The sequence below is a fragment of the Drosophila melanogaster genome, chromosome X (genome assembly GCF_000001215.4).
Source record: "Drosophila melanogaster chromosome X".
NCBI lineage: Eukaryota > Metazoa > Arthropoda > Insecta > Diptera > Drosophilidae > Drosophila > Drosophila melanogaster.
Window position 1 is genome coordinate 5,481,595 of NC_004354.4, and position 27,646 is coordinate 5,509,240.

Sequence of the window (27,646 nt, forward strand, 5' to 3'; positions counted from 1 at the left end):
AACAAATAAACGAGGAAAAATAACTCATAGATTCATTGACAACATGCACCTTATCCTGTTAAACGACAAATCTCCCACACACTTTTCAACACACAATACATACACACACATAGACCTCACACTCTGCTCTCCAATCCTAGCCCCCCACGCCAAGTGGAAAATACTAAACGATCTTCACGGTAGCGACCATTTCCCTATTATCACAACACTATTCCCAACAACCAATCCACAAAAATTCTACAGACCCTTTTTTAAACTCAAAGAAGCCAACTGGGAACAGTTCAACGCTCTTACCCACCAAACCAACAAGAAATACCCCACCTCCCACAACGTAAACAAAGAAGCCGCTCTAATCAATAGAATCATCCTTTATAGCGCAAACCTCTCCATCCCACAAACCTCACCTAACACACATCCATACAGGGTTCCATGGTGGAATAAACACCTCGACCAATTACGTAAAGAAAAACAACTTGCCTGGAAAAAATTAAACCGCACAATTACTGTTGACAACATTCTAGACTATAGACGCAAAAACGCAATATTTAGATACGAACTAAAAAAGAGGAAAAAAGAAGCTTCCAGCTCTTTCACCTCAACCATCCATCCCACTACTCCCTCATCCAAAATATGGGCCAATATAAGACGCTTCTGCGGACTTAACCCAGCAAAACAAATTCATGCCATCACAAACCCAGTAAATAACGAGACTACATTGGCTAGCAACGAAATTGCTAACATATTCGCACAACATTTCTCTGACCTCTCCGGCGACTGGAACTTTTCAGAGGAGTTCCGGAACAATAAATATAGAAATAACATACATCTCTACACCCCCTCTCCAATAGCCCAAACCATAGAAGAGAACATAACGTATCTAGAACTTAGCTCAGCACTACAAACATTAAAAGGATGTGCTCCAGGACTAAATAGAATCTCGTATCAAATGATCAAAAATAGCTCCCACACAACAAAAAACCGAATAACGAAACTATTTAATGAAATATTCAATAGCCACATACCTCAAGCCTACAAAACAAGCCTAATCATCCCAATCCTTAAGCCAAACACCGACAAAACGAAAACTTCCTCATACCGACCCATCTCCCTCAACTGCTGTATAGCAAAGATACTTGATAAAATAATTGCGAAAAGACTCTGGTGGCTAGTGACATATAACAACCTAATTAACGACAAACAATTCGGGTTCAAAAAAGGCAAATCGACTTCGGACTGTCTACTCTATGTAGACTATCTCATAACGAAGTCAAAAATGCACACCTCCCTCGTCACTCTTGATTTTTCAAGAGCCTTCGATCGAGTAGGTGTGCACTCCATAATCCAGCAATTGCAGGAATGGAAAACGGGTCCCAAAATAATAAAATACATTAAAAACTTCATGAGCAACAGAAAAATAACTGTCCGCGTCGGTCCGCATACATCAAGCCCGTTACCCCTATTCAACGGAATCCCCCAAGGTTCACCCATATCCGTAATACTTTTCCTCATAGCATTCAACAAATTATCCAACATCATATCCCTACATAAAGAAATTAAATTCAACGCATATGCCGACGACTTCTTCCTTATAATAAATTTCAACAAAAACACAAATACAAATTTCAACTTAGACAATCTATTCGACGATATAGAAAATTGGTGCTCCTACTCAGGGGCATCGCTTTCCCTATCCAAATGTCAACACCTCCACATATGCAGAAAACGTCACTGCACATGCAAGATAAGCTGCAACAACTTCCAAATTCCTAGCGTTACGTCCTTAAAAATTCTAGGAATAACCTTAAACAACAAATACAAATGGAACACACACATAAACCTACTTCTACCCAAACTACACAACAAGCTAAATATAATAAAATGCCTATCTAGTCTTAAATTTAACTGCAACACGCATACACTACTTAATGTCGCAAAAGCAACAATTATAGCCAAACTAGAGTATGGTTTGTTTCTGTACGGCCATGCTCCCAAAAGCATTTTAAACAAAATAAAAACACCGTTTAACTCCGCTATCCGTCTAGCTCTCGGCGCATATCGCTCTACCCCAATAAATAACTTACTTTACGAATCGAATACTCCCCCCTTAGAAATGAAACGAGACCTTCAAATAGCCAAACTATCCCAAAACCTAATCCTCTCCAAAAACACACCAATACATAAGTTCTTAAAGCCTAAAAAAGCTAATAAGAAAAAAACATCAACAATAGACCGAACAATCAAACTTAGCCTAGAACTTAATCTACCCTACAAACCAATAAAACTCCATAAAAACAAACCACCATGGACCCTCCCCAATCTAATAGACACGTCACTTAGAATCCATAAGAAAGAACAAACATCTCCAGACCAATACAGAAAATTATACGAACACACAAAGAATAACCTCAAAACACACAATTTCATATTCACTGACGGTTCAAAAATTAATTACACAATATCATTCGCCATTACAACGGAGACAGACGTCTTGAAATACGGCATACTGCCCCCATATTCATCCGTCCTCACCTCCGAAACAATCGCCATCCTAGAAGCAATAGAACTTACTAAAAACCGAAGAGGCAAATTTATTATCTGCTCCGACTCCCTATCAGCAGTAGATTCAATTCAAAACACAAATAATAACAGCTTTTACCCAAGCAGAATACGATCGCTAATAACGCAACACGCACCTAAAATTAAAATAATGTGGATTCCTGGCCATTCAGGAATAAAAGGAAATGAATTAGCCGATCAAGCTGCAAAATCAGCAAGCAGTATGCCACTTATCCTCACCCCAAACATAAATACCACAGATATAAAAAAACACCTTAAAGCCGACCTTGCGACAAAACAGAAAGAACACATAATAAACTGCAGTCCATGGTACCAATCTATTAACACGAACACCTCACACCCATGCGATTACCTTAAACAATCCCACCCAAATTGGACCAGACTCGACCAAATAAAAATAATACGACTTCGACTAGGACACACAAACATAACCCACCAACACTACCTAAATCCCAATTCAATACCAACTTGCCCGTTTTGCCAAGGTGATATTTCTTTAAACCACATATTTAACTCATGCCCATCCCTCCTACAAACCAAGCAAGATATATTTAACAACACCAACCCTCTAGACCTTCTTAGCAAACCCAATCCAGATAACATACAAAAACTCATACTTTTCCTCAAAAAAACTAAATTATACCACAAAATCTAAAAACAAAACAGGCATTTGTACATGACAAGCCAGCAATTAGTTACCAAATTAGATATTAACTAAATTAAGATATAATAACATTGTAAATAAATATAGCTGTAAGCCCCGTAGCTAATGCTATACTATCTAAGTTAGTCTAGTTTTGTAAACTATTCTATCTATCATAATAAATAAATAAAAAAAAAAAAAATCTTAGTAATGAATATATGGGCTAAGCACTGAATTTTACTTATCATTACAAAGAAAAGTTATGTAATATTTGTAGTGTATTTTCTTGACACAAACTAATTGCCAAGGCTGGTCGAAAAGCGGGAAGAGCGAAAAACTGTTTGTTTTGGCTGCTGGCCACGTTTCCACCTCTACACACACACAAAACGTTCCCCTCCCCTCACCGCCCCCTCCTTCGACATTTTGCTGTTTTTCCATTTTCAGGGAAGACGCGACGCTCATTGACCTAAATAAAATGCTCGGCTGGAAGTTTTAGTACCCGTCTCTTTCTCATAGCAATTGCCCCTCTCTTTCCTTTGTCTTCGACTGATGTACGATGCTTTGTTTTGGATCCCGTCGCGTTATCGTTATCGTTATCGCATTTGCTGCCACGTTACATTTCGCCCATTTTCCGTGATTTTCCCTTTTATGTGTGTCATTTCTGTCAGCATAATGAAAGAATGAAAAACGCTGCTAGTGCCACTTGCCATTTGCCACCTGCTGCCCCTGAAGCCGGGGAATCCGTACAATCCGTAGAATCCAGGGAATCACCCACCCATCCACATTCACATCCACATCCACATTCACATTCACCCATTCATTCAGCCATTCACAGCACTTATTCATTCGAGAGCGTTTTTCCACCATTACCATGCAAACTCCAGGCTTTCCCAGCTTTTCCTGCCCTTTGCACGTTTGCCTTGATTAATCAACATTTTCAATTTATGGCACTCGAAGGGCGCGGAATGGGGATTCTGGGGCTTGGCTTGGGGGGTTGGCAAAGCAAAACTGTTTACTCACTTCAATGGAGTAGTGTCAAGCTGATAAAATGCCCACCCCCATTTGGTCATAAGCATAAGCCCTCCTCAGACTCTGGCATAGCCAAAGGCATAGTGATTTACAGAAGAAGGCTATGGAAAAGCTCGGGTGTTGAGCGGAATTAATCCATTTCAGTGTTGGATTTTCCAAAAGAAGATAAGCCAAAAACATTTACCTCAAAAAGGTGATAGACATTTGAATAATTAATTCTTTTTAAATGGAATTAAAAAAGAATCAGCAGTGCTAGAAACTTCAAGTCAATGAGAAATATAAAAGTACTTATGGTTTTTTTTTTTGGATTATGACCATTTTGCAAGCGCTCTTGCCCCACTGTACTGGCTCATTGTAGCTACGTGCCGTTAGTGGACTCTCCGGGGATTTGTACCAGCTAAATTCCATGCTGGGCTGGATGTCTAGATGGATTCCAAGGGACGGGGGCCAAGAATTGAGATGGCTGCTTGGCCTGGTTGTGGCGGTGGTGGGGTGGTAGCAAGGTCCTTTGACTATCTCTGCGTATGACTGCCATAAAATTCAACTCACATTCGCTGGAGCGGAGCACTCCTCGTTTTGGTAATAACCACCAGGCGGCCATTGCAGTCTCAAAGTTGAAGATTCCTTTTCATTTCCACCAAAAATTTATATGCTCGTCGGCAGCACGTCCTGGCCCGTCTTCATTCCGGAGATCTCCATGGCGAGTGGTGCGCATAATGACCATGTTAATGTGAAAAGGGGGTAACCGTTTCATTGTAAAATATCCAGGCGAGTTTATCTGCCCATGTCGCTGTAATTGCACACACACACACACACGCACACGCACACATAAACCGGATTAGGCCACAGATTGTGCATTATATGGCCAAGAGTCCGATGTCAGGCCCACAGTATCTCGCCCATGGAGCGCCTGTCTGCCGCAGAGCCGCACTCATAATGGTCCATAAATGGAGCAGACACCTGTCCAGGTGGCCATTTGCCAGCTACCATTTGCCAGTTACCATTTACCAGTTACCATTTGCCAGTTGCCAGGTACCAGTTACCTGGATTTCAGACGCCACGCACGCCATTCCATTCTATTCCATCTTACTGCCGGCTAATGCAGTTGAGTACCACAAATCCGATTTGGCAGACAGGCTAAGGAATGAGTTTCTGTGCCCTTGGGCCAAATGCTGATTTACTTACCTATCGCAGACATATATCTTGCTCAATTCTCATGGGTATAATGGGTTCGTATGATGGACATTAAAAGATTTGTTACTTTTTAATGGCAAAATATAAAAGGGATTTTGAGCAGTATTCATTTGAAAGGATTGCATGAAATTTAATGTAATAGGTAAATATTGTAAGATCAAATCACATATAAATCAAAGAACTATGATTTAAGTCAAATAGCTGAGAAGCATGCCCGAAAGTTGGCTAGTAAACACACACAAACGGCGCTAGTTTCATCTGCTACCAGCAAACCCTCGCTTTCAGTCATCTGTAACTATATATAATATATATATTTACCTGTACTTTTGCTTACAGATAATGCCAGCCATGTGCCACACCATCTCCGTTTGGCTAACTCTGGCCCTCGCCGTTCAAAGGTAAGCATGCAATTGGGCCAATAAAAGTAAAACCACCTCAAACAGGTTTCCCAGTTTCTCCACGCTTTCCACCTTTACATTTTCCCGCTTGAGATGTAACTAAAAGACTGACTGACTGACTGACTGACTAACTGACTGACTGACTGACTGGCTGATTCGTTGACTTGTCAATGGCGGCAATAAATCAGTTTGTGTGTGGGCAAAAAATAAAATGTCAATGCCTTGAGGGAATAGAAACAAACAAATGGCCTTACCTTGGCCAAGTCAACGCTGCGTATGAGTGATGCGTATGAGTGATGCGAGTTATACTTTCGCCCGACAGCAGGACAATCAATCGATTCGCTTTAATATTACACACCACAATGCATTGGCCCTTAAAGTGCCACTGTTTCAGCCACCGAGACCATCATAAAGCATAACCACTAATGTGAACAATAAACTAATTTCGTATGGGTAACATAAATTCCATCCTGTCTTCGTATAATATTGCCTTCAAGAGTCCACAGAAAGTTTGAGCATGATGGGGGCGCTTTGTTCTATTAACTCATGTGTGGGATCATAAATTTTACAGCTTTGCAAATAAATTTTACAAAGCGGAGTGGTGGTGGCCGAAGAGTCAACGACAAAAAAAAAATAGTCATAAATATTTGGGCCATTATTATGCGACTTTGGACCGTTTTCAAGTGGCCGCAGTGCTGAGCGGTTGGATGGGTTATATGTATACCCACCAAATAGCTAAATAATACCTATATGTATTATGTATATGTGGATATGACAAAAGGACCAGAGGGCGCGGGGTGTCGGTCGTAGGACTCACTCTAAAATGCGTTGAAAATTGCCCGAGGACAAATAGCGCGATAAAAACATTCAGCGTTTATTGTTATTATTGTTGTTGCTGCTACTGCTGCTGCTGCTGCTGCTGTGCCTGTTGTCAACTTATTGTATTTCAAGTGTTTTTATGGCCCTTGCCAATGGGCGCAAGAGGAGCGAAGTGGGGCAAAGTGGGCCAGAGTGGGCCAGAGTGGGGCAAAGTGGGGGAAGTGGGCAAGTGCCAACTGAGTGAGTGACACTCTACATAAAAATTTCATAGAACAAAAAGTGTATGATATGTGTGTTTGAAACAGTACCTGTTATTGTTTTATTTCATTTTCTGTGCCCATCTAGTACGATGCCTATTGGCATACTTTTGCACAAGGACGCTTGAACGGATTGAGATTCCAGGAATAATTGCATATTATTCCATTGGTTAAAGTACAGCAATAGGTGCCAATTTAATTTGAGAATAAATGGTGTCTGCAAATCAATATAGGCGCAAGTACTTATACACCGTAAATAGAAAATCTTGACCATATTGGCGCATTAAAGCATTCGCTTCATCAGCAGCTTAGCAGCTTTTAAGTACGAACTTAAATCACATTTCTCCCCATTTTTGCGAAGTTGAGAAGCCACTTTGCAATCACAACAAAAACTTCCACTCAAAGGGGTAATCCCTCGAACAAAAGGCATATCCTTTGTTCTTTAAAAGTATTTATCCTTGGCGTAACATTTTCATCTGCAGCAGATTCCCATGGCTGATATCGTTCAGTTCTCTTTCGAAATGTTCTCGCTGATTGATTTATTGTGTCGTTTTATTTGCCAAAATGGGTTAAGGTTTGAGGGTTGATTCTGCAGGGCTTTTTCGCCCCTTTTTTTTTGTGGCGCCATCCTTTTAGGGAAAATTAACTAAATTGTGAAGATGACACGGAGAATGAAGAGGTGGGGCCAAGAACAACATAAGCCAGCTAAATGTTATTCATTTATTAATATCAATTCCATTGCGAACTAAACGCCTGGCAATCGCTCTCGTCCTTCGTCCTTGGAGTTCGTTCTCTTTTTTGTTAGCATCTCTGTTGCTTTCAACTTTAATGAAATCTCCGCTTGACAAAGGTTCAATGAAAGATTGATTGAAACGCATTTTCAAGTGCCAGCGCAGTGGGCGTGGCGCATAATTATGCGCATAAATTAGACCAATACCAAGGACCTTCGACACCAATCCCATTATCATGCCACCAACAAAGTTCGTTCGCTTCTCGGATTGGAAAATTAAAGGGGCACTGGGTGGCGGATTTTGGAGGCCAACTATAAAGCGGCCAACTTTGGCGCAAATCTTCACAGGAAACAAATTTATTCTTTGACAGGACGCGACCCCTGACAAATTACTCAAATTATGAAATTACAAAAGCGTCAACTTGATTAGCTTTTCAGATGGCTTTTGATTGCCCCACCTCTTGCGATTTTCCAGAGGCGTTGCGAAGTCGTGGCTGAAATTAGGATTTGGCCAATTCGTTGTCACCACATTGCCATCGTAAATTCTCACCTGGGGAAATTGGTTTATCTTCCGTTGGCGTTGCCATAAAATTATATTAGGCAAATGCGTTTAAGGCGCTCGAGCTCGTTACCAGGACTTAATGCCCTGACAGGATCGCTGGCAGCGGCTTTTGATAAAAAGTCACATCATTCAAGTCGGCAAATAATGCACATCAGATAAAGTCCATTGCTGTTTAATAGCCATTCTTCTTTGATGCTTTACTTTTGGCCTTGCAAGCGAAATTTCCGAACATTTTGAACAATCCATATTTCAAGCAACATCGATTTTCTCTTTTTTTGTCCGAATAAAATAGGATTTTTAGGCAAAAAAAAAGGAAATAATAGTCCAAAAGTGAAATGCCATGCCTCGTTCAACTCGTAATCAAATCCCTAATCAATCTGGACTAAAATTTAAAAATTTTAATTTGCCATTTTTTGCAAATTTTGATGATGTTACCCCTTACAAAAAATGCGAAAAATGACTCAAAAATTATTTTTCCTAAATCGTTGAAAAAAAAAAAAGTGACAGGGATGGTTAGTCCTTGTTATAAGCTGCTCAAAACAGTTATTCTTTCATTTTTATGATCAGTTTTACGCAAGTTATGATAAAAATAGTCATCTAAAATTTTAAATTTTTGCGAAAATAATTTTTTTTTGATTTTCCGTCATAAAATAATCAGGTTTTTGGTCACAACTTTAAAAATAATTGTCTGAATATGGAATGCCATACCTCGTTGTTCTCGTTATTAAATTTCCAATCAAACTGTGTCCAAAAATGGAAATTCTATTTTTTTCAAAATTTTTGCAAATTTTGATGATGTTACCCCTTACCAAAAATGCGAAAAATGACTCAAAAATTATTTTTTCTATATCGGTCAAAAAGTGATACAGATGGTTAGTCCTTGTTATTAGCTGCTCAAAACAGCAATTCTTTCATCTTTATGATCAGTTTTAGGCAAGTTATGATAAAAATAGTCATCTAAAATTTGTAAATTTTTGCTAAAATAATTTTTTCGATTTTCCGTCATAAAATAATCAGTTTTTTGGCCATAACTTTTAAAATAATTGTCTGAATATGGAATGCCATATCTCGTTGAGCTCGTATTTAAATTCCCAATCGAACTGTGTCCACAAATGGAAATTCTATTTTTTGTCAATTTTTTGCAAATTTTGATGATGTTACCCCTTACAAAAAATGCGAAAAATGGCCCAAAAATTATTTTTTCTAAATTGGTCCAAAAATGATACAGATGGTTAGTCCTTGTTATTAGCTGCACAAAACAGTTATTCTTTCATTTTTATGATCAGTTTTACGCAAGTTATGATAAAAATAGTCATCTAAAATTTTAAATTTTTGCGAAAATAATTTTTTTTTGATTTTCCGTCATAAAATAATCTGTTTTTTAGCCACAACTTTAATAATAATTGTCTGAATATCGAATGTCATACCTCTGTGAGCTCTTCCAATCAAACTGTATACTAGAATGGCAATTCAATTTTTTGGCCATTTTTTGCAAATTTTTATGATGCCCCCATTACCCCTTACAAAAAATGCGAAAATTTGCTCAAAAATGAATTTCTCTAATTCCGTCGAAAAATGATAGGGGTAATTAGCATTGGTTATGAAGTGCTCAAAACAGTTTTTCTTTTAACTAAATGACCATATTTAGCCAACTTATGCGAAAAAATCAATTTTGGCACGGCACTTTTTTGATACCGCCTAATTCCTGCTTTAATCCTAATTCCACAGATACATCTACGTTTGCCACGCCCCCATGGCCCGAACGTGGTGCACGATGCCGCGTGTGAGGCGGTGCACGGCGTATATTGCATTGCTGGCGTTTCTGCACCAACTGCCCAGATTCTTCGACAGGACGTACATGCCGCTGGTGATCGAGTGGAACGGCAGCCCAACGGAGGTGTGCCACTTGGAGACGTCGATGTGGGTGCACGATTACATTGGAGTGGACCTATACTACACAAGCTACTATCTGTTCCGGGTGCTGTTCGTCCACCTGCTGCCCTGCATTATCCTGGTTACCCTGAACATTCTGCTGTTCGCGGCGATGCGGCAGGCACAGGAGCGCCGAAAGCTCCTCTTCCGGGAGAACCGGAAGAAGGAGTGCAAGAAACTGAGGGAGACCAATTGCACCACGCTGATGCTAATTGTGGTCGTGTCGGTGTTCCTTCTAGCCGAGATACCCATTGCTGTGGTCACTGCGATGCACATCGTCAGTAGCCTGATTATCGAGTTCCTGGACTATGGACTGGCCAACATTTGCATCATGCTGACGAACTTCTTCCTGGTATTCAGCTATCCGATCAACTTCGGCATTTACTGCGGCATGTCGCGCCAGTTTCGGGAGACTTTCAAGGAGATATTCCTCGGTCGGCTGATGGCCAAAAAGGATAGCTCCACAAAATACTCGATCGTTAATGGCGCCCGCACCTGCACCAACACCAACGAGACGGTCCTCTAGTAATTGGTGATGTTGGTGCCGCGGCGGGGCAGCAGCGACCATCGTCGCAGCTCCACTAGCACCACCACCACCACCACCACCAAGACCATTGGTGGGTCAATGATCATCGGTGGTGAGGCCTCGGCGCAGCACCAGCATCTGGTAACGCACCATCTGCAGACCCACTCACAGCCCAGTCAGCAGCGGCGGGTCAGCACCATGGACATCATCACCGAGGAGCGGATTTTGTAAACTGGATGCGAGAATCGGATGGGTTCGGAATCGATTGGGTGCGGCTATCGGAAATCAGAGATCCCAATATACTGTTGAAAACTATCGGCTGCCTGCCGAGGAGCGCAATTTACAATACAGTTCTTTATTCGTCAATGGTCTCAGCATGAAATTTTAACAGAATTTGCAATTGCAACTAATCCAGCAAAAATCAAAAGAACTCCACTACACAAATGGTTTTTTTTCGAACAGAGCTAAGAAGTAAGGTTTCAGGAGAAAACTACAATACATAGGTACACAGGAACTTGTTTAATTAAAAACACTAATATATCAATATCAAAATAACCAAAAATGCGTAGAGTATTTGGAATGATGCAGTCTGAATTTTGATGGATTTTGCAAATGAGCGATTTTCACTTTTAAATAACTTAAGGCAGTTTAAAAACGTTAAGAAATACATAGATATCCCCGGGTAGACCGAATAACACCCAAACCGAACATTAAGTGTCTGTTCTATTCCCGCGAATAAGACACAAATTTCTCCATTCGAATCTGTGTGTATTTCTCTGTGCGTTGGTGTCATATTCAGATTAAATATTCAGATTAGTACTTAAGCTCATATATGTATATGCTATTTTTATGGCTAAGGGTGTACGTCTAAGTCTAAGAGATGCGGTGAAACTTTCAAGAAGTGATAGTGGTAGGGTGAAAGTGCTGGGTGAAGATTTTGGGTAACAACAATAACATAATACTACAGTAAAGTTAGGAAAAATACTTACAGGAAACTCACAAGTCATAACTATCGGATTGAAAAGCGAAACTGAATTAATCGAAATAATCGATAGTATTGACGATTAGTTTTAGCTTCTAGGGTATTTACGAAATTTTGAAACAATGCCTGGGTAAATATGTTTATTTGAGAGCAACTTTTTGTGCGCCCATTTGTAAAATATTTTTGTATTTTAACTAGGGTTCTTTAGCGTAGTTAGTTGTAGGATGGAAAACTCGTTTAAATTCGTAAACCTTTTGAGCCCCAGTGTTTACCGATTTAAATGAAAGTTAAGAATACACAAAAACAAAAAAAAAAAAAATATATAAGAACATAACAAATCAGTCCTAACGAATTTCAACTCAATGTTCTAGGCTACGCGTACGTTTTTTTTCTAGTGTAAGCAACAGCATATACAATTGTAATGCAATGTTAATATGTGTACACTCGTCTAACAGTTACAATTGCAGTTTCCGGTTTAAATGTTTTCAGTGTACACAAAACTAGTTGACTAAGCATACAACTACGGCTAAAGCTAATACTACAACTTGAATTACAACTACACAACTATGAACTATAACCATAACTATAGCTGAAAGTTGTCTGTCTGAATGGAATGTGTTAACTATTTATATGTATTGGTGACGAAAGATACGGTTTCCGTTTCCGCTTCCGTTTAATTTGATTTTTAATTCTGATGACGATTACGACCTGATTTTGTATATATATTTCGTCGGGTGAATCCAATAATGAATAAATAAACTAATTAAATGTCACACAGTTGCGTTTTGCCTTCGATTGTTTTTTTTTTTTTTTTTGGTGTGTAAACATTCGTAAGTATATTAGGAGAATAAATTGCAATTTATTCATCAATCGTTCTAAAAGTTCGTTGATCCAGGCATTTGCTAATACAATCGACACTGCCTTCGCCTGGGCGAGGGGCCACAGGAGAAGGCCTCCCGAAATGGCTCAAAGTGGGCAACTGCATCGTTGACCCTCTTCCTATCGCTGCCATGATCGTGCGCCTGCAAGAGCTCCTTATCGGAGCAGAAGAATTGGGCAAAGTTATGAAAGAACTGCTGCTTCTGAGTGACCAACTCCTCGGCACTTCGATTCCGCTTATGATCCGTTTGTGCGGTGTCAAAGTAGGCGGAATAGGCCAGTTCCAAGCCACTGGCGTCCGCGAACTTTTCATACCGCTTCCTCCCGAATCTTCTGCGCAAACAGCCAAGCTCCTGCTGGAATCGCGGATTCCTATCAAGCTCCCTGTCCACGGCGCTACTTCCCACTCCGTGCGAGGAGAAGGTCATGCCCTCGGAATCAAAGCCGTGCGAGAGCTCGTGGCCCAGGATGAAGCCCAGTGCACTGTAGGTAAGTATCGACGGCTGGCCATGTGTGTAGAACGGCGGTTCCAGGAGCGATAGTGGCACAATTAGCATATTCTGTTTGACTATGTAGAACGCAGAGGCATAGGTGCCATACCCACGCACTTGGGTGGGATACAAATCGCTCTTGGATATTCGGCTTGGAATCAACTGGCGGCCGAAGACTATGGCCCATAGTTGGGCGTACTTCTTGTGGGATCTGGAGTGATTAAGGCCGATATGTAGATTTCCAAAATAATCGCTAGCATTCATGTGAACATCCCTGTAGTGCCTTTCGATGCGTCGCACCATGGATTGGGCCGAAGAATTTCTGGGCAGGATGCTCAATCGCAGCCGCATCCTTTTCAATTTGCCCAAAAGAAAGTGCTGTGTGCTGCGAGTAAAGTTATTCCTGTTCGCCAGAAGCTTTTGGCCAAAGCGCTGCTTCAGCTCCGCGAAAATGTCCTGCAGCACTGGCTCCTCCTTGAGCCTGGGATGATTCTTCTCTACCAACCATGCAGCAGGATGACTGAGGATCTGTCTGGACTGCTCGGCGCACTGGTCGCGATCTATATGCCAGGATTCCGTTGAGACTCCTTCCGCAACTAGCTTTAATCGCATATAGATATATGTGAGAATGAACTCATTGGCTTTTATATCCAGCCAATGGGCCATCTGGGAAAGATTTTCATAGGTAATATTCCCATTTGGCCAGGGCATCATCCAAAAGGGTGGTATCCGCGTAACCAAATCACCGCTATCAAAGCCATCGTCCTCGCTTCCATAGCTCATTATTTTCTCTTCCAGCTCGCTTAATTCGCGCCAATAGTACTCCTTAAACGGAAAGGGAATTTTTGGCAGGCTGGCCCATAGCTTGTCAAACATTTCGCGAGTTAAGGGTTCCCTGTTCGTTGTATTTGGATCCCAATGCTTCCTGTGGGACATCAACTGCTTCCAAATGTCATACGTATTGGAGTCATTTAGATCTATGAGTACTTGAAGACGAAAGGCGGCAGTCAAGCCGACGGACAGCTCTTCATTTTGGATATTCTCCATTACGATCAGATGCTCCAGTATGCGCAGGACTTGATCCTGGCTCAAAGGTTTTCGACAGGCGGTGTAAAAGTTCCTCAACTGCTGCAGAAAATGTGGCTCGTCGTCCTCTCTTCTGTAATCGATTCAATCAGTCAAGTATTCAGTTTAAGCTTCCTCTTTTCATAAAATCACATTACTCATTATCCAGCAAGTCTGCCAACTTCTCCTGATAATTGTAGTCCAGTCGGTCCATAAAACTTTCGTACGAATCGGTTGCATGACTGGCGGACCAATTGCCGCAGGCCACCTTATAGAAATTCTGGCAGGGATCAGCTTGCGGATGCGACTTTACCTGAACTACAAGTAAGCCAACGATGAGCTCCAGCAATCTCAGTTTGAAATGCATGACTGATTGCGCTAAATGTGAGACTAAACAAATCAACCGCTCAGAGGGTTATCTCAACGGATCGAGATCACTGGGCTCAACAGCGGTGAGGGTTATCTCAACGGATCGAAATCGCTGGGCTCATCAGCGGATTACGGAATTCCATGAAAACCTACAGCCAGACGACGATCTCAGAAAGATTAGCAGCATGATGTAGCAAACAAAACGCACACAGCTTGCAGTCAAGGCAATAATTTAAAGGTTAGTAAATACTACAATATAATAAGTTTTTTATGAAAAACTAGAGCGCGCAAGTTTAGCGCTGCAAAACACTTTGCATTTTGCATATAGCACTTGCAAAGCTGCACGCATTTTCGTTGCAGAGCACATATGAAAAAACCACAACTTTTCGGAGCCACAAAAAAGGGTTAAGTGAAAATAAGGTCACTCATTTATATTTAATGCACTTTGGCCAAAAGCATTGCTTTGGGCTGGCTAAGTGCCCAAATATTTGGTAGCAAAAATGCCAAAGGGGTTTGAGGAAAGTAAGCTGTCTGCAAAATGCCAGTGCACTTGAAAGTTTTCATCAAAGTCATGGGATTTTCAGCAACTTTTACGCAAGTGTTCGAGCTGCTGGCGAAGGCCTGGGCAATCTGATCTGAATTCAGGAACCTGCTAGCGACCCAACTCAGGTTTTCAGATGAGATAGCAGCAATTTATAACAGGCGGTACGGGTTAATATGTGTCTGGTAGGAATTTACAATTTTAAGCCTTTTTGCGGACCAAAAGGGCGGCATAAGCCTCATTTATTTCACTCAAAATTGATTGACGCCTTCCACACAAATACAGCACACAAAGGACGCATTGACGGACGGAGGCATAGAGGTACAGTGGGCCCCTTCTATGCTGGCACTAGACACGAGAGAGATGCTAGTACCGAACCGCTTAGCGAGGCCCCACTGTGCGTGAGTGGTGTGCTGCGTAGCTTAAATCAACACGGAGACAATGAGCGGGCAGCAGATAATCAATCAGAAAGCTGCTTATTGGCTTTTCAAAATGCGTCTAACAAAATAAATAAAAGTCAAAGCGACAATGTGGCATGTTGTGAGCCCTCGCTCCGCTTCCCCCGCCAACCCATCGCTTACTGGTCGTGGCAAGAGCAAAACAAAAAAAACCGGCAAAAACAAGACGAGTTCAATCCGATTTTGGGCCAGAACCGAGCAGGCCTGCTGGTCCACTGGCCTGACCTAATGCCAATTTAATGCTGCGTGTGGCTTATGTCTGTCTAAGTCGCCTCTATTACGCCATCCCATGCCCCATGCCACATGCCCCATGCCCCATATGCCGCGTCCCATATCCCCGCCCACACATCTCGTATATCTGGCAGATGAGCTCATGTGCGTGCTGCCATGGGGTAAGCCCATCGTAATGCCCGAGTATCGATGGATGGATGGGTATTATCAAAGGCAATTAGGCTTTCCAGACAATCGCTAATTAATTTTCATTATAATTTATGCACACCCGCAAAGTGCAGACGTAATCCATTGATTAGTTTTGTTCTAAACTATTAGGCAGCCCGGAAATAAACTGCGTGCAATTTCACATATTTCATTCGAAGTTAATTTACTTAACTGGATAGATAAATTCTTAATAATTTGGTTCTAATTTCCATCAGGCGAGTCAGGTAGAATAATCCTGGCAATCGTGGTCCGAGTTCAAATCCAAATGTTTGGATAACTAGATGCCCGGCAATTGGATTGACCACACTTTTCAGATATTTGCTGCCAGATGCTAAGGAAAACCACAATTTCCATGGTCTGCGGTTCTTGAAATGCCGTTCTACATGCAATTAATCGTCGTAATTACCCCGAAACGCAGCGCCTTATTCAATTTACTGACCACAGTAGTGTAGTAGTGAATAAAAAGTGGCGAGAATTTATAGTTGCACTTTGTCTTGGTTTATGTTCATGGTTGACCCGTTTTGTAGTGTTAAAATCTGCCATGATGGCCAATTCAGTGTGCATAATACGCTTTAATTGTTTCTAATTTCTAAGAAAACGAAATATTCTTGCTTGTAACGAATTACTATATATGTATGTACATACATTGCATTCCTTGCAATCCACGAAGTGCTTGCAAATGCAAGGATAGCAGTTGATAGTCATAGTCATTCATCATCCTTAAGAAGTCCCTAAATAGTCGGGCCATGACTATTGACTATGCCGCACAGAGAGTGTCAACCGATGACTCTGCATTCAGCGCATTCCGACCAAAAAAAAAAAAAAAAAGAAAAAAAAATGGAAGTTCACGTGTGGCAGGTCAAGTGGCAAATTATGCTCTGCTCTTTTCAGAGGGTTCATAAATTAAGGACTCCATTTAGGCCAACACCGCGAGAACTTTATTTGGCTTAAAAGATCTTTACTTATTTTAAGATCTGGGAAACATCATCAGCAATGAGATAACTACGGAAAATTGTTCGTTAGTTACAGGCCGAATAGTAGTAGAATATTTTTTTTCAGTGCACCGCGCTTGCGGGTGAATGTCTCCAAATATTTCGGACACCCCGAGTGGCCAGTCATTAGCACCCAGCACCCCGAACAGCAGATATTCGTTTGGTATGTGGCATATACACAGGGTGGATATGGTGAAAATAGTGGATATAGTCACGAACCCGCAATCAAAGGTGTTTCTAATTTATGAATCAACGCAATTAGCTTTAATAACCTCGCCAGGTTCCCAAATTAGCTGGACACACAAACATATACACATACACTTATGTGTGTGTGTGTGTGTCTGTGTGTGGGGGCGTGGCCGAAATGTTGACTCAACATTTGGCATTCATTCGCATTCATTAAGTTGGCTCGAAATGACAAACGGTTTTGCCGACGGCCAATGTTCAACAGATGTAGATGATTGTCATAAATTTCGAGACCACAAAATGGAATCAAATGGAAAAGCGAAAGGAAACCAAAATGTGAGCAAGGAATACGACTGAATCGAGTGGGAAAATATACGACAAGTTGGGCAAAACAATTGCTGGCCAAATAAAGTTAGCTCAAGTGGCTCAGAACTGAGCTATGTGCTCTTGAAAAATGATTAGATTTGTAATTTGTAATAATAACTAACTTACAATTTGGAATTGTTCTACACGTATTCAAGGTATGTTGATTTCAAATTTCAAATTGCTGAAAATGTGCCAGCAAAGAGTTAAATATTCTTTTGCGTGCACAAAACTCATCCAGTTTTTTTTACTCATCATTGCCAACGACAAGGACTTTTCATTAACAACCAGAAGGATGTATCCATTGCAATCGAAGCCACAGCAAAAAGCCATAGAAACCAATGGCAGACGACTTAACCGCAAACTAGATTTGTTTGATTTGAATTTGAATTCGGTTTGATCAAGGACTCCAAGGCGTTTAATTAGAGCAAAAAGTTATGCGAGTAAAGTTCGCGACAAGTTCGAGTAGTTGTCTTACCAAACTTGGCCACCGCTGCGTATGCGTAATGTGTGTAATGTGTATGTAATTCAATAAACTTTTCGCTCGCAATGGAAACTAAAGCGGCTGGCAGCAACTTGAATATGCAATTTCAGTCAATTTGGTTGGGCATCTATCAATTAATTAGTGCTACTCAGAAAGTTGGACATGCAGGAATTTCATACGAAACAACGTGGAACTCGGCAATTGTAATTTGAGTTCTTATTACTTGGGGCTTCTTGGCCAACTTGCCATTGCCATTCGCCCATTCGCCCATCACCGTCGTCTGGGCAATGGCTGAAAGTAGGCAAAGTAGGGGCCGGTAAAAGCAAACTGGGAAATGCCAATGGTCATTAGCGGGGATTTTCTCTGGACCGGCGCCAAAGGACATTGAACAGTTAATTATACCTGAAATCCAACGATCACAGAAGCATGCAATCGAGACAAAACGTAAAGTAAAGCACAAGTTTTGCGTAGAAAATTGCGAGTAACTTGTATTGTCATCTTATGTTGCTTTCCAATTTTCAACGGAATCAATTAGCTCCAGTATAGTGTTACTACCTATAAACTTATTTGCTTGAGTTTATGCTGCAAAGGCTACACCTTTTTCAATTTGCATTTTGGTGCACAGTTTGGATCAAGTTAAACGTAGACTTACAGACATGTTCCCCACCCCCCATCAGCTCAGATCAAAAGCGGTTTTTAAGCGCAACTTGCAGTTTATTTATGACTTTTATTGCGCACAGTGGATGTTGGGCAGAGAGAGAAAAAAAAAAGAAATTGTAATGTCTGGCCACCGATGTCCCTGATCCTTTAGGCTGGCCGGTCGGTGGTGGTGGTGCTTGTGGAGTTGCTGCGCCTAGTGGTGCTGCGTCGAGTGGTGCTGCGCCTAGTAGTGCTGCGTCGAGTGGTGCTGCGCACGTGTGGGTCTGGGCCGCACTGGCACCCGGATGCAATTCTGCGGCTTATCGCCCAGCTGCAGCTGTCCACAACGCCGCCTGTCGGTGCGCAGCCAGTCTAAAAAGGGAATAAAGGAATTGGGTTTCGAATAAAGAAGCTCTGAATGCTATGACCATGGTAGCTTATGGCAATGTCCACGGTAACGGCTACTCACTGTTCCTGGGCTGACTGTGGCAATTCTGGTTGCGCAGCTGGCAACTATTGGCCAACACCTTGCACTGCCGGTTGTCCCTGCTACGCACGCAGATTTGCTGGCTGGGCGGTGATCTCTTGCAGACGACGGGACGTGCGGGGCAGGGATTATAGCAGGGTCGCCGATTGGCGGCACCCGTTCCCCTCACGTTGCGGCAATCGATGTCGCGGGTGTGCCGCACGCCCTCCGGCTGCCGTAGCACATTGGCCAGCATCAGGTGGCAGATGTTCTCGAAACGTTGGCACTCGCCACGCGCAGTTCGTCCGCAAACTCTGGGACTTGTCTGGGAGCAGACCTGCGGGAAGAGCGGGCAATTGCGGGGCGTGGTGCGGGCGGTGGTAACCGGCGGACGTCGGCTCGGCGGTTGGGTGGTGCCGCTGGCCATTGACCACAGGAGGGTCATGCCTGATGAAAGAAAAAATTTGGGAGTTTACAAGTGGCATAGATAGAAAGTAGTAGGCTGTCCATTTCAATACCGAAAATCAAAGTCAGTTGTTGGCTGTGCATTTTGCTTGATTGCTGGCAGTTGGCTGAACTTCTGATGCCATTCTCGCCAAGGGTCCGAAGTATTTATACCAACATGACAATTACGGGGAAGCAAATCCAAGACAATTCTTCCTTGGCACGCGTCGCTTTGGCTTTTGTTTTCAATATTTAATCAACAATTAATTATCAAGAGCCATTTACCCGGCGCAGTGGCAGCTGGTATTGTAGAAAAACATGCCACTGGAGACTTGATTCGGGAATGATGTATTGCAATAACATGTAGTTATGCTGAACGTTCTTATAAGTGATGTGAAGTATTTAAATTGCATTACATTTCTAGATGATTAGTTACTCTGCTCCTTTAAACAATTACTTTCACTCCCATTCACCGCAGATATTAGAGTAAGTTTGCAACGCTTTGCTAAAGAATCTTAATGCTAACTTCCTAAATGATTATTAGAGCATATTAATAGATAGTTATAAGATAGTTAAAAAGATTAAAAAGATTTATTACTGGCAAGATTACCCCAATAAAACGTGAACAAAACAACCGCATTCGATAAAAACAAAACAATTTCGACAAACAAGAGAACAGATGGCGTTCCCAAAAATATGGTAGTAAATGCGACCAATCCAAGCTGCTATTTATACTCGGCCAGTCCAGCGGAAAAGTATCAATCAACCGGCAACAGTTGACAGCAGCAAAGATCTCCAGATCCACCAGAGAAATCATGAGCAAGTTCACCATTTGCCTTCTCCTCGTCGTCCTGGCCATCGTGGCCATCCAGGCTGATGGCGATCGGCGTCCGTGTGTGGGTCGCTGCACCGGTCTGTCCAGCGGCCAGAGTGTGTGCATCCGCAACAAGGTGACCAATGTGTGCACCCGCCTGCCGGCCTGTCGTCTGCGGGAGAAGAATTGCCGCCGTCGGGACAATGGACTCGAACCCATTCGGGAGACATGCATCACCCGCTGTCGCAACATTCCCGGCACCAGCGGCGTGGGCCAGTGCGCCATCAGGCTGCGTCCTCGTCCCCAGTCCGATGGCAAGCGCATCAAGGAGTGCCAGAGGAGGATCTGCCTTGACGACAAGCTGGCCAGCTGCTGGAGGGACCAGCAGGGCGCTTGCATCCTGCAGACCCGCTGCGAGGCCCAGAGGAGGAACTGCGTCCGGAATCCGCTTAACCAGTGGGTGAGGGCCAGCCAGTGGAGCTGCCAGGGCAATGTTGTGGGCGGTGGCATCCGACGCTGCCGCACCAGGCCCATCATCATCAAGGACTAAGAGTTCTGGCGAGGAAGCCCCCATACGCGGATCCCAACTTGAATCCTGGCACTGACCTCCTTTCGCATACAGTTTTTTTTTGTCCAACTTCTTTAAATTTTTTTGCCTATGTTAGTCCCGTACAAATATAAATAATTCAATCACATTTAAATCGTTGCTATTTTGCTTTACTGCTTCGCATTTTCTTGGTCGCCGACCAGTGAAAAACCAAAAGTCCCTTTTCCTACTTTTCGTCAAGAAAATAATCTGTTTTTGGGCCATAACAATGGAATGGAATGCTCAAATGTGGAATGCCATATCTCGTTGAGCTCGTAATTAAATTTCCAATCGAACTGTGTCCAAAAATGGGAATTCTATTTTTTAGCCATTTTTTGCAAATTTTGATGATGTTACCCCTTACAAAAAATGCGAAAAATGACTCAAAAATTATTTTTTCTATATCGGTCAAAAATGGATAGGGATGGTTAGTCCTTGTTATTAGCTGCTCAAAACAGTTATTCTTTCATTTTTATGATCAGTTTTAGGCAAGTTATGATTAAAATGGCCATCAAAAAATTTTAAATTTTTGCTAAAAAAATTGTTTTCGATTTTCCGACATAAAATAATCAGTTTTTTGGCCACAACTTTAAAAATAATTGTCTGAATATGGAATGCCATATCTCGTTGAGCTCGTTATTAAATTTCCAATCAAACTGTATACTAGAATAGAAATTCTATTTTTTGTCAATTTTTTGCAAATTTTGATGATGTTACCCCTTATCGAAAATGCGAAAATTTGTCCAAAATTTTTTTTCTACCTATGAGCCAAAAAATGATAGGCACTGTTTATATTGGTAATTAGCTGCACAAAACAGTCATTGTTTGAGGTATTGAATCATTTTTGGCAAAGTTATGGCATAAATTCCAATTAAAAACTCGTATTTTGGGTACAAGTTTGTATCCCGATTTTCCGTCCCCAAATGTAGTAGTCAAAACAACAATTTCGTTTATGGCCTATGGAATTTATATTGACTGCATATATAATTTATGGCTAATTTGTAAATGCATTCCGTGAGCTGCACAAGTTCAACCGAAAAACGAGCATAAATGGAATCGATAAGTGATGACGCTCAAATGAACTGTGCCACAATTTCGAATATTTCTATGTTGGGAAAACAAGTTTAATTCACTTTTGTACCATTTGAGTGCTGCAAACGGCAACAGTTGCCGCATTTAAATGCGACTAGATGTTTGTCCAGAAAGTGGCATTATTTAATTTCACGCCCGTTGATTCCAAAGCGGCGATATGTGTCCTTCAACTCCATTCTCCATGGTCGGCGAACATTTAGTAGCCTCTTAATTCAGTTAAAGGTCCAGTTAGCCGTGCTAATGTTTTTCAATTTTATTATTCGCACTTAGCGTGCATACATATACATACGTATGAATTTGCATTTGAGCACAAAGTGGCGGTGTAGTTTTCATATTTGCACTTACGTGGCTCGCCGCTTCCACATGAGCCCACAATGGGAGTTCCGCCCGCCAGTTGAATGGCGAATGGCGAATGGTGGTGACTGGTGGTAGGCTGGGGCTGCGCCACTGCACCCATGTCCTGTTTAACAGCAGGTGACATTGCGCTGGAAAAAAAGCACATGGAATACGACAGTCCTGAAGGATACATTTTCAAAACTATCATATCCACCACCCAAGGTAGGCATTTCAATCGTAAAAATGCTTACAAAATAATTACATGTTGGTTGGCCGAACTGATGTCGGTGGACTTTGCTCGCAGTGCAGCTTGCAAAGGACGAAAATAACAATTTGTGGGTGGGTGCACAGTGGTGCACTGTGGTGCATGGGCGTCGCACGTGTCGCACTTAAGCCGTGCTGAGGGGTTAACGGGAATTCGAGGGGCCAGCACAAAGCACAACTTCTCGTGCTTCACTTAACGTAAGCCGGGGAAAATGTCGCTGGAAAACGAGGGCAAAAAGGGTTAAAGAGTGCATGTCGCGCGGTGGGTAAAAGCGTTCTGCTGACATATTATGACGATTTTAGAGTGTGGTAAGGTTGGTGGTGTTTGTTTTCCACCGTTTACTGTAAAGGAATGTAAGTCAAGTGGCTGACAGCGGCATCAAGTTGCACCGCTCGTAAACAATATCGATGGTTGCATTTAAATACAGATTTCTTTGATGGCTGACTTTTGACTTTCGGTGTGAAAATATGAATATGGCTGTGGTTAATTCGCTGAACGATACGTTGGATACCTGTATAGAAAAAAAAAAACGCCTTTCTAGCTTGGAATTTTTAGTGCGCAGCATTGGGAAACGGCGCTAAGTGCAAATATCGATTCACTGGGCGGTGCGGCAAACTCAATTAAAAGGCTCTTCATTTTGCAGCGACTAAGCCGAGAACTTTTGTCGGCTAACAGGTTAACCCGGGGTCACGTTAACCTTTAACCCCTTCGATGCGGCGCCACGAGCGCTTCACACACGCCAACTGATGGCTGCGGGAAGCTGAAAAAAAAGGGACACATAAAGGACGCGGCGCCACAGATGAAGGCCACAGTGTTCGTCAGGCTGACTAAATGGAATGCACTGAGCCAAATCAAGTATAACCTCATAGCCTCAATTTCAGTGAATATAAAGTCGATGTAGTGGCTGATAGTTTGGAAAATCAATTGCTACAAGTTGCATATATTTTTTTCTCGCGGTGCACATTCGATGCCTCGCTTGCATGGCACATAGACACATATTCACATAATTATAAATTGCTGCGCCCAGCGGAAATTGAGGGGCAACAGCGCCGCAGAGACATGGACCCCAAAACTGTAATGCCGCGAGGTGCGGGGCAATGATGCCTCCGGCGTCTCCGATTCCGGATAGTGTTCGCAATTTAATTTCCTAGCGCAGGACACAGGACACAGGACGGCACTACAAACAAACTGCAGGATGCTGGAAAACTACGTCCGCTGATTGCGCCACGGAAATGAAATTAGATGAGCACGAGGCGAAGACCGAAAAGTGAAAGTCGAGAAGAAAAACATCTGGCCAATTCGTCCCATTTCCAACGGCCTCGTAATGAGTTGGCAGTGAAAAGTTTGTATGTGACTCCCGACTGGGAAACTTGCTGACAAATTGTCGCCCGAATTTAATTACTTGCAAATGAGTTCGCCTGCTAATTATGCGCCCTGAAAAGCTAGATAATTTCGCCGTAAATCAAGCATACATATTTGCCCTCTTAAATGAACAATTTTTTAACCAGCACATTTCCATTCATTCCAGTGAGTGACTTCTTTGCCATACTAATATTTACACATTACAAAAAGTGTTTGTATATTAATTAAAGTGTAATCAAACATTAAACGATGGACATGCAGTAGGGGCATTGCACTGCTTTTTGCCATTTAACCAGTTGAATCAACAATATGCTATACTAAAAATACCAATATCAAAGAAGGGTATTACATCGTTCGTTATTTTACTGATTTAGCAATTATGTAACCGCTGGCCATCAAAATGTCAAATGTGGCCACGTAATAGTGGCTCGATTTGTTTCCTTTAATTGGATTTATTGGCGGTTGGCATAAAAATAAAAAAAAAACAAACGGGCAAAATAATCAAGTGCAGAAATGGTATTATGAAAATAAACAAAACTCATTTCCATATGCAAAGAGTGTCTCAATCTCTCGCCCCAGTGAAAGTTCCCGTTTTTTTTTTGTTTTTTTTTTTTAGAATGGGCGTGCGTGCATCTGCATATATTTAAAACTTTTTACAATATTCTTTGTTTATTTACTTAGTTGTGCTCGTGTTTGTTTTCGCCGTTGTCCCCGTTCGCTGAACAAAACCGAAAAACAGAAGCTACCGCAAAAAGAAAAATACATAAAAAAAAAAAACAAAATAAGCACACACAAATCCAGAACCGGAGAAAAACATTTTTGCATAATTTTTTAATTTACTCTTTCGGCTAAAAATAGCGTGTTAACAACAATAAGGGGTTACCAACAAAGGCGCCTCTGTTTTTGGTTTTTGTTATTTTTTTTTGCTTTTGAAATCGATCCCACGAAGGCAGAGCAGCTCCTGTTCCCAATTTATTCGACTTCTTCTTAAAGTTTTCCGCAAAACCTTTTTGTTCTGCAATATCTGTATTTCTTTTTTTGTTTTCTTTTACTGTAAGCAAGACAAATGGTCGACGCACGCACCGCCGGCTGCATTTAAAAATGGCCAAAAAGGAAATGCAGCACGATTCTGTCCAAATGGATGCCAGGATACTAGGACTCCAGGACTTTGGGACGCCCGGAGATCGGAACAGCAGGATAACAGATGGTGAGGCGCTGGTTCTTAGTGGCAAGTCATAAATGTCAGGAGCTTCTTAGACCCGAAATCATCCGAGACACACATGCGAGCAGCCAGTCGTGCACTGAAAAAAATCCAGCCACTTCAAATGAATTCTGATAATTCGGATGAAAGCGAGCGCTTCCTTTAAACAAGTAGTGGTGGCAACTTAAAACAACTTTGTTCGCGAGTGTATTTATTCGACTGACAAATAACTCAAAATGTGATTGATGGCGGCCCTGACACGCTGACACATATAAATGCCTGCAAATGGAGCACGAGACGCTGCCGCTGACGTGTCATGAGGGTCCGGAATTTCGAATCCGGAATCCATGCATGGCTACCAGTAGCAGCATCAGCAGCAGGATGAGCACCCCCACCCACCTCCGCCCCCCCAGAAGTCGTGCTCCTAATCCACCCCGGCCACAGACCAAAAAAAAAAAGTAGAGAAAAAAACCAGAAACAGAACCTTTGTTTTGGCAATAGGCGTGCGTGATTTTTGCGGCCGCATCATTACTCAACGTTCTAAGTGCTTTTCTTGGCAAATTCAGCTGCCAGTGGGTGGAGTGGGCGGCGTTTAACCCACGATTATTGCCATTCATGGCCCGAGACTAAAGTATGTCAACAAACTTCTGAGGACGCCGGAACTGGCCCCAAGTTGGCCCCAAGTTGGTGGCAACTTACTGCGAGACAACTGTTTCAGTTCAGTTTCAGTTTCAGTTTCAGTGGCCAAATGAATGCAATTTGTAGTCCAGGTCCACGTGAAATTGGGACTCGGGGCTTTCATTTACATTAAGTAATTACGTGGAAAACCCACGGCAAATGGCCGAGCAATAAAGAGGAAAATGGGGGTTGGGGGCGAAAGTCGGTGTAATGTTTAGAATCTATTCCAGCCCCTGTCCGCGCCGCAGGCCAACTTTTCAGACTTTTATGCGGAATGCTCCTGTTTAGTCCAATTTGTTGGAATCCACCATTAAGTGGAGGTTGTTTTTTTTTTTAAAAGAGAACTAGTTTAATTCATAATTGCCCGTTTCTATTACTAATTGGGCAACTGAATGCCTCTTATCTCGAAAATGATGAGCATCCGGTTGTTTGAGTGGGATGCTGCTGGATGATTGGACCGTGTATTTATTCCTTCGTTTAAAATTAATGCCCCAACATGGTGGCTGCCTGCTTGGCTGATATGTGAGTGCTGTCCATTAGGATCGGTTGACATATGTCCCACCTTATGTGTGCCCCAAGGGCCAGCAAACAGCGCTGCTCATCTTCATTCAGCTCAAGTTGTCTTGAATGGCGAAGTTCGGAGAGTCCGGAGTGCGTAATACAAATTGCCGGCAATTTTGAAACATGACCACCCCAATCCAGGACGGTAGCTACCGCTCTGGGAAAACCGCCCACCAGGAGCAAGCGTTCCATGGCCGGAGCGATGGCATCACTTCAAAACTGATGACACTGTCAATTTGGATGGGCGCCCGTTGCACGCAGGCATTTCGGGTTGATTGGGGTGGGTGGGGGCTGCCCCGCCCACTTTACGCCACATGATGAATCTCTCACTCCACTCCACACTCCAAACCGCCCACACATCCACATTCACATCGAGTGGGCCCATCCCCCGTGGGTGATGCATTGCAATGACATTTTCATGCTTTATCTGCGGCTGGCCTCGCATAAATTCCTGTTTTCCACGCCCAGCAGGATCGCAGGTTGAGTTTTTTATGGGAGGGGGTTGGGGGTTTGGCTTCGCAAACTGCCGGAAAAGGTGGCCAAATTTATATAAAATAATTTATGGAATTTGCAGAATATAAATAAATGATTGCCTTAGAAAGGCAAGAAAGTACCACAATTTAGTGACGTATTCAATATACACTCTAAACACCCAAGAACATTACTTAGCCCCCTTTTGCTGGGCGCCACTGACTTTTGCGGCTGCTGCTGCTGCTGCTTGACATAAAAATGCAGTCAATCCTCTTGACAAATTTTACTTTTATTACACGCTTTGTTTATGTGAATTTGTGTACATGGCATTTGCACATCATCAATGTACGAGCTTTTCCCTTCGCCGCTGCTTGTGCGAAACATTGGCGAATAGGAGTGAAAATACGATTGCTCCTGCTGCCATCATGATCATCATCGTCATCGTCATCATTATCGACATGGAAACTGTGCACATGACTTGGCAATGCTCTAAAAAGAAGTCCGGCTTGCTTTTCCCACTTGCCGTTCGGATGACATGACTTTGCGGCCAACATCGTCCTGTTGGCTTGGACAATGTCCTTCCTTGCTTACAAGTGGCTCTTCTCGGGGGTTTCGATGGGGATTTTGCTATGACGCCGCCAAGTGGAATGCAAATATTTGCCAGCTTTATTAGTGCTTCGAAATGAGTTGGGTGTAATCTATGAAAATTTTGACTATTGAAAATGGGCCGAGTACAAATGTATGTGATTTTCCAGCTCATTGTTGCCGTGTTACGCCAGGGATTACCAGACAATTTGAAGGGACTAGCCTCGAAAT

The 27,646-nt window shown here is 42.4% G+C and overlaps 4 protein-coding genes and 1 long non-coding RNA gene across 12 annotated transcripts in view, besides 1 other annotated feature; 3 read left to right on the top strand and 2 right to left on the bottom strand.

Moving 5' to 3' along the window:
• Positions 1 to 3,406: part of a mobile genetic element that runs on past the window's edge.
• The window catches only part of SPR (Sex peptide receptor), a 47,357-nt gene extending 34,939 nt beyond the window's left edge, over positions 1 to 12,418 (top strand). For 3 of the 4 annotated variants that reach the window (NM_001382034.1, NM_131997.2, NM_001297963.1), the window contains 2 exons: positions 5,780 to 5,841; positions 9,938 to 11,946. In NM_001382034.1, coding sequence (NP_001368972.1) covers positions 5,780 to 5,841; positions 9,938 to 10,898 — 1,023 coding nt within the window. In that variant the 3' untranslated portion in view covers positions 10,899 to 11,946. Of the gene's footprint in view, positions 1 to 5,779; positions 5,842 to 9,937 lie in introns of all 4 variants that reach the window. The other variant, NM_001297964.1, reaches the window with a different exon arrangement.
• frma (fra mauro) lies at positions 11,420 to 14,458 on the bottom strand. 2 transcript variants are annotated; one of them, NM_167038.2, is made up of 2 exons: positions 14,243 to 14,458; positions 11,420 to 14,178 (listed from the first exon to the last, which is right to left on the bottom strand). In NM_167038.2, exons 1-2 carry the CDS (start codon positions 14,449 to 14,451, stop codon positions 12,552 to 12,554), a joined length of 1,836 nt encoding a protein of 611 aa, NP_726999.2. In that variant the 5' UTR covers positions 14,452 to 14,458; the 3' UTR covers positions 11,420 to 12,551. The 2 variants fall into 2 exon arrangements, with proteins under 2 accessions (NP_726999.2, NP_572226.2); NM_131998.3 differs by having other exon boundaries at positions 12,465 to 14,178.
• Positions 14,459 to 18,613: 4,155 nt separating this feature from the next.
• On the bottom strand, positions 18,614 to 19,635 carry CG32762 (uncharacterized protein). Of its 2 annotated transcripts, none has more exons than NM_001297965.1 (3): positions 19,539 to 19,635; positions 19,024 to 19,467; positions 18,614 to 18,926 (listed from the first exon to the last, which is right to left on the bottom strand). In NM_001297965.1, exons 1-3 carry the CDS (start codon positions 19,567 to 19,569, stop codon positions 18,799 to 18,801), a joined length of 603 nt encoding a protein of 200 aa, NP_001284894.1. In that variant the 5' UTR covers positions 19,570 to 19,635; the 3' UTR covers positions 18,614 to 18,798. The 2 variants fall into 2 exon arrangements, with proteins under 2 accessions (NP_001284894.1, NP_727000.1); NM_167039.2 differs by having other exon boundaries at positions 19,539 to 19,603.
• Positions 19,636 to 19,881: 246 nt separating this feature from the next.
• On the top strand, positions 19,882 to 21,188 carry CG4151 (uncharacterized protein). Of its 2 annotated transcripts, none has more exons than NM_001297966.1 (1): positions 19,882 to 21,188. In NM_001297966.1, the coding sequence occupies exon 1, from the start codon at positions 20,280 to 20,282 to the stop codon at positions 20,826 to 20,828; it is 549 nt and encodes a 182-aa protein (NP_001284895.1). In that variant the 5' UTR covers positions 19,882 to 20,279; the 3' UTR covers positions 20,829 to 21,188. The 2 variants fall into 2 exon arrangements, with proteins under 2 accessions (NP_001284895.1, NP_572227.1); NM_131999.2 differs by having other exon boundaries at positions 20,219 to 20,976.
• Positions 21,189 to 24,914: 3,726 nt separating this feature from the next.
• Positions 24,915 to 27,554, top strand: lncRNA:CR45519 (long non-coding RNA:CR45519). Of its 2 annotated transcripts, none has more exons than NR_123798.2 (1): positions 24,915 to 26,927. It is a non-coding gene; the product is annotated as a long non-coding RNA:CR45519 (long non-coding RNA). The 2 variants fall into 2 exon arrangements; NR_167791.1 differs by having other exon boundaries at positions 24,989 to 27,554.
• Positions 27,555 to 27,646: the final 92 nt, after the last annotated feature.